The sequence below is a fragment of the Tupaia chinensis genome, unplaced genomic scaffold (assembly GCF_000334495.1).
Source record: "Tupaia chinensis unplaced genomic scaffold, TupChi_1.0 Scaffold000367_1, whole genome shotgun sequence".
Lineage (NCBI taxonomy): Eukaryota > Metazoa > Chordata > Mammalia > Scandentia > Tupaiidae > Tupaia > Tupaia belangeri.
This window is the reverse complement of record NW_006159864.1, coordinates 436,592-442,260: the sequence shown is the minus strand read 5'-3', so window position 1 is coordinate 442,260 and position 5,669 is coordinate 436,592. Positions and strand designations below refer to the sequence as shown.

The 5,669-nt window shown below is 44.7% G+C and overlaps 1 protein-coding gene across 2 annotated transcripts in view; it reads right to left on the bottom strand.

The window, feature by feature from the left end:
* CRYM (crystallin mu) overlaps positions 1-5,669 on the bottom strand; it is a 19,226-nt gene that overhangs the window by 12,093 nt on the left and 1,464 nt on the right. Inside the window, exons 2-4 of one of the 2 annotated variants that reach the window (XM_006153270.2) lie at positions 5,598-5,650; positions 4,992-5,145; positions 2,507-2,569 (exon numbers count right to left, since the gene is read on the bottom strand). In XM_006153270.2, the coding sequence (XP_006153332.1) occupies positions 2,507-2,569; positions 4,992-5,145; positions 5,598-5,650 (270 nt within the window). Of the gene's footprint in view, positions 1-2,506; positions 2,570-4,991; positions 5,146-5,597; positions 5,662-5,669 lie in introns of both variants that reach the window. The other variant, XM_006153269.3, reaches the window with a different exon arrangement.

The following is a 5,669-nucleotide window of genomic DNA, read 5'->3' as shown; positions in this document are numbered from 1 at the left end:
GTGTGCTCGCCAGACAGACAGAGAGAGACATAGAGACAGAAAGCGAGAAATCACCCCCCAGGGGGGATGGTCACGCCGCAATCCCTTCTCCTCCATTCTCCTCTCGGGATCTTGGGCACGCACGCACACGTGCCCGGCATGAGTTTTAAGCCACCGGGTCCGGTACGCGAACCGCGGTCGACTACGTGGGAATCCAGCGACATAGCCATTACGCTAACTGCTGGTTCCCCCAATTCAATGTATTATTAAAAACAGGTAGAAGGATGGATTTCAAATGCTCTGAGAATCTGAATTTTAATCGCCTTCAGGTGATGCTGCTGTACAGCATAGGTGGGACACTGATGACCTGGGACCAAAAGACCACATGAACTCAGAAAAACCCACAGATACCTAATAAGATGATTTCAGAAAACTGCTCAGTCTCTGTTTCCTTCTGCATAAAATGAGGTCAACAAAGCATGCTCTGTCTTCCTCACAGAAACTCAAAAGTACTGAAAATGGGCTAGAAATTATTTTGAATGAGGCCAGAGTCCTTTACAAATACAAGACCATATTACAGGTTGAGCATCGCTAATCAGAAAATCCGAAATCTGAACCTTTTTGAGCACCAATATGATGCCGTAAGGGAGAAAATCTATACTTGCCTTCATTTGCTAAGTTGCAGTCATGTTTAGACATGGATCCTATCTCCAAAATACCTCTCTCTATACACAGGCACGCACCCCAACGTTCCAGAATCCATCCCCCCTCCAAAAAGAAAATTTTAAACACTTCTGGTCCCCAACCATTTTGGAAAAGGGACATCGAATCTATATAAGACTCATTCTTTTCCTACATTACGAGCAAACATCTCACGGAGTCCCTTGATTATTTTGATGTGAATTGGGTCTGGATATAATTAAAAACCAGTTCATCAGTGAGCCACAGTGGCACAGCATAATGCAAGGTTCTGCAATGCTGCAGATACACACAGAAGTTCCAGATTTGCATCCTGCGGTCTCCCTGTACACACTGAGTGTGAATGTGCCCATAATCCTGGCTATCTAAGGCTGGGGGTGGATTGTGGCATGAAGAACCCTGTGGTGGGTGCTCTATTCTCTCTTATGAGACAAATAACTAAACTGAAAACAAAACAGTTTACGGAGGTGTGTACTGTTGTCTACTCCCTTCATATACAATTACCAAACTAATCCTCACATTCCTCCCTCCTCATCCTGGATTTAGAAAACCTAACATATAATCTGAACACCTGGTCTTTAGGCTCCAACCCTGTCCTGAGTTACGTTTCCTTTATGGTTAGAAAAATCAACATCAAGACCTAGTACTTCTCATGTAACAAGAAAGACTCCAGACGCCAATTGTTCCCATGGACACCTCATTTTCTAAGCCTCCTCTTCTTAAATCTTCTCTAAAAATACTGTATTTCTTGTAGGAGGCCTCGACACTGATTAAGAACACTGTCACTCCCGTCACTTGCTGTTCCTTCTCCCTGGGGTGCTTTTCCACAATTATGATGGTTTGTTCAGTTTTCAGTCTTAACTCAAATGTCACCTTTTCTGCAAGGTCTTTCCTGGATAATTTAAAATGTCACCTCTCTCCCCAATATTCTCATTTATGCTTTATTTTCACCTCTCTAACATACTGTCATCGTTTTTATTGTTGTTGGTTTTGTTAGCAAACTCTATAGACACACGATCAATGGTTAACTAGTTAATATCAATTATGTAAGGATTACACGTTATTATTTATTCATAAATATTGGGTTAGAAAAGTCATGATGCATTTTTGCATATGTAAAAAATGCCACAGCTTTTCTGACAACCCAATAATTATTTAGCACATTATTAAATTATAAAAGGTTTTTTAAAAAGCAAATTATACTGTTTAGCTTTTTATATTATTTTTATCGTCCCCTTCTGCTGTTGTGTGTTACTGTTTGTTCGCCCTACATGCCAGTGCCAGATACATGGCAGGAGCACAGTCAATACTGGCCAAGTGAATACAGGAGTCTGGCTTGCATCTGCTAGGTTCATTCTCTGCTTCCTGTGCTGCACTGGCTCTAGTCTTTGGAGTAACCATATTGCCTTACCAGGATCAGTGCAATATTAGGGCAAGAAATTCATCCTGGGACTTGAAGAGGCCAAATTTTGAATTCTTGCTTTACCACTTATTAGCTGTGTGATCCCAGGCAACTCATACAACTGCTCTGAGTTTCAATCCTTACACTTGACAAATGGAGATAATTCCATCTACTTTCCAAGGTTGATGGGAAGATGGAAAATGATGCATATATGGTACTTCGAATCTGCTCATGCACATTAAATGGTAGCAGTAAGTTCATGAATCACTATGCTCACCTGGAATTTTTTGTCTGGCATATGGAGTTCTAGCTATGTTCAAAATAAAATCAAAATAAGTTCTTCCCTTCTCCCTTAGTCTTTCAAGACTGAGAGAACCCACCCAGTGTACCAGTTGCCTGGACAGCACAGCCAGCTGCTAATCTTACCTTGGTGGCGATGGCCGATACTGCAGCTGTTCTCTTTGCAGTGATGACATTTCCATCCATGACCTTGGAGGGAAGAAGACAGTGAGCACCATCCACTGCTTACACAGAGAGCTGCAGCTTCAAATGACTAGCCCTAGGAAGAATCCTACAAAGAACATTCCTCTCCATAGAAGATAAGCAACTTTGAACATACTTTTTAAAAATTATTTAATTTTATTGATTTATTATTATTTTTAAATTTGAACAGAGAAAGAGGAAGAGACAGAGATAGAGGGAAAGTGAGGAGGCAAGCCTCCAGGTCCAGGACTTGAACCATGGTTGGCCATGTGGGAACAAACATTTTAATCTCTAAGCACTGCTTTCCTCACCTGTGAAAAAAAAGATAAGGCCAACCAATCAGAGGTTACTGAGATGATTAAAAGCATTGGCAGGGGTCAGCAGGTGGTGTGGTAGTGAATGCATTGAACTCCCACATGGATGACCACAGTTAGAGTCCCAGACCTGGCAGCTTGAAAATCATGCAGGTGCATGTGTGTGCATGCCCAAAATCCCAAGAAGAGAATAGAGAAAAAGGGACTGTGGTGTGGCCACCCCCTTGGGAAGGAGGGGGATTTCTCTTTTCACTTTCCCTCTCTCTCTATCTCTCTGGCAAGCAAGTGAACCTATGAAATAATCCTAAAATAATAACAATAACAAGGCATTGGCAATATTTGAAGCATCTTTTGGGTTGGAAATCATATTTGTTTTTTGCAAAAATGTGTCATGACTTTTCAGACAAGTCAATAGCATATGGGTGAATCCTCAAGAATTGCCCATTTTCTTTGTTTGCCCTGGAATTTCCAAAGCACCACATTTGGGTGCTTGGTGAAGACACAGATGCCTATTTATCACCCCAGATGAATGGAATCTAAGTATCCAGGTGAACAACCCAGGCATTCTTATTTATAAGCCTCCTCAGGTGATTCTGATATACAGTAAGGATTGAGGATGCCCGGCTAATAACCACCACCCTTTGTACTGTTCCCCATTTATGTTCCTCATCTCAGCTGGCCCCCAAAGGAGAGGCGTCATTATTCACGTACAGTTCAACAAGGATCTAGGGTCCCGTCATCTAGTTTCAAAGGCCCAGATATCTCTTTCTTGGAGGACCACTGCTGGCAGATAGCCTGGATGCCATTGCCACTGGACGAGTCTAGGTTGGGAAGAGCTAGATACTCTTCTCAGAGGCGTAATGAGCAGCTAGTTTCAAGGTAGCCAGGAAGTCATAAGACAAGGAGGGTCTAAATGTCAGTTCAGAGAAAAACCAGACTCTTTGCAGAGTTAAGAGTATAAACTCATAGACCTAGGAGTGATTATCGGGTCTTTCACTAAGCAGTTGTGCAACCTCAGTAAAGAGGTTTTACTAATCCAAGCCTCAAAAACCTCCACAGAAATTGTAGGACCAGGATGTAATAGAAAACCTCTGCAGAGAGCTTGTCAGAATTGAATGTGATCAAGGCACATGGTAATAGTTCGGTAAGTTGCAGTTAAGAAGGTGGTAGAGCATAGTCTTAAGAGAGTGTATGGAGGCCAGTAGGTGGCACAGTGGTTGGGGCACTGTACTCCCACATGGTCAACTGCAGTTCACATCCTGGACCTGATGACTTGAGACTCATGCCAGGTGCACATGTGTGCATGGCCAAGATGCCAAGAAGAAAATGGAGGAGAGGGACTATGGCCTATCCATCCCCTCTGGGGACAGGGGTGATTTCTCCCTTTCTGTCTCTGTCTCTCTGATGAGTACATGGCAAAAATCTCTCTCTCAAAAAAGAAGTGAGTATAGGCCACGGACTGCAGGGCTGAAGTCCAGGGATACTACTTATTAGCAGCATAAACCTGGGTAAGGTGGGCTCATTGCTCTATGACTCACTGTCTTCATTTGTAAAGGGGAAGCAATAATATTACCTACTTCGCACTAGTTTTAAGTATTAAGAGGGTTAATACATGCGGAAGTGTTTGGCAAAGTGCCTGATGCAGAAAACATGCTCAACAAATGTGAGCTACTGCTACTTTTTGATACTATAATTAGAAGTTAAAAGATGTCGCTATGTACCCATCAAAAAAAGATACCCAGAGATTATAGAACACCCTTTCTTTTCCCTGTTGACAGGGAATTAGTAAATAAATGTATCCTTGGTTACTGGCTTAGTTCAAGCTGTCTAATCTAGGGTAACTGAGTGCACTCCGAAAACATACAGAACAGTGGTGAGATGATTTCCACACAGCAGCAGGGAGCTCAGGTGCAGGGTTCCGCATGCTCAGGCAGTCCTAGGAATAGTTACATGGTCACAGACAACTCCACTGTGGCTGGTAACACCAGTCACTTGTAGAGGGGAATATATGGTCACAACCAAAATCCTCCTGCTCAGGGGAAGACTAACTTCTGGGCCTGACTCTGGGGCCGATGGGGTGGGGGCACTCCATTCCAGGACAGGGAGGTGCTCACCGCCAGCAGGGAGCCATTGCTAGGCTCAAAGAGTAGCACCGTAGCCTGGTGGGAGGGGATGGTGGAGGTGGTGCTGTGGCCCTCGTAGAAGGTAACCAGCTTGGTGGTCAGTGCATCTTCCGCTGCACTATAGGCGGGCATGACCCCCAGGAAGCTGCAAAGAGAGAGGGAGCAGCTGCAACTCCTTCCATCTGCGGTCTCCTGTAAAGTCCCCAAATGCCTTCCTCTCCTTTTCCTCCATCACTGTCCACTAGGCCACCTCCCCTTCGTTTCTAGACACTTCCCTTGGGCTGTGTGCACGTTATGTTCAAGGCTCCAGAGTTTGGCTTTGGAACAGAAAACCATCCCAGCCCTGCCACGCAGTAGCTGTGCAAGCTTGGGTAAGTCACTTAATCTCCAGTTTTCCATCAGTAAAACAGTGGCACCATTATTTACGCGGAGGGCGTATTGCATCAAACAAGGTAACACCTGTGAAGAGCCCTGTTAAGTGGTAACTGGCTCGCAGTCGTTAGGCAAGTCCGCGTTTCCCTTTTCCCACCGCTTCCCTTCCCTTCCTCTCTCTCCTCTCCACCTTGTCCTGCCCCCAGCCCGGCCTTCCTCACTCACCCCCTGTGCTTGGCCACCGGCACCACGGTGCGCACCGGCTGCATGACCCCTCCGTCGGGGCCGCCGGAGAAG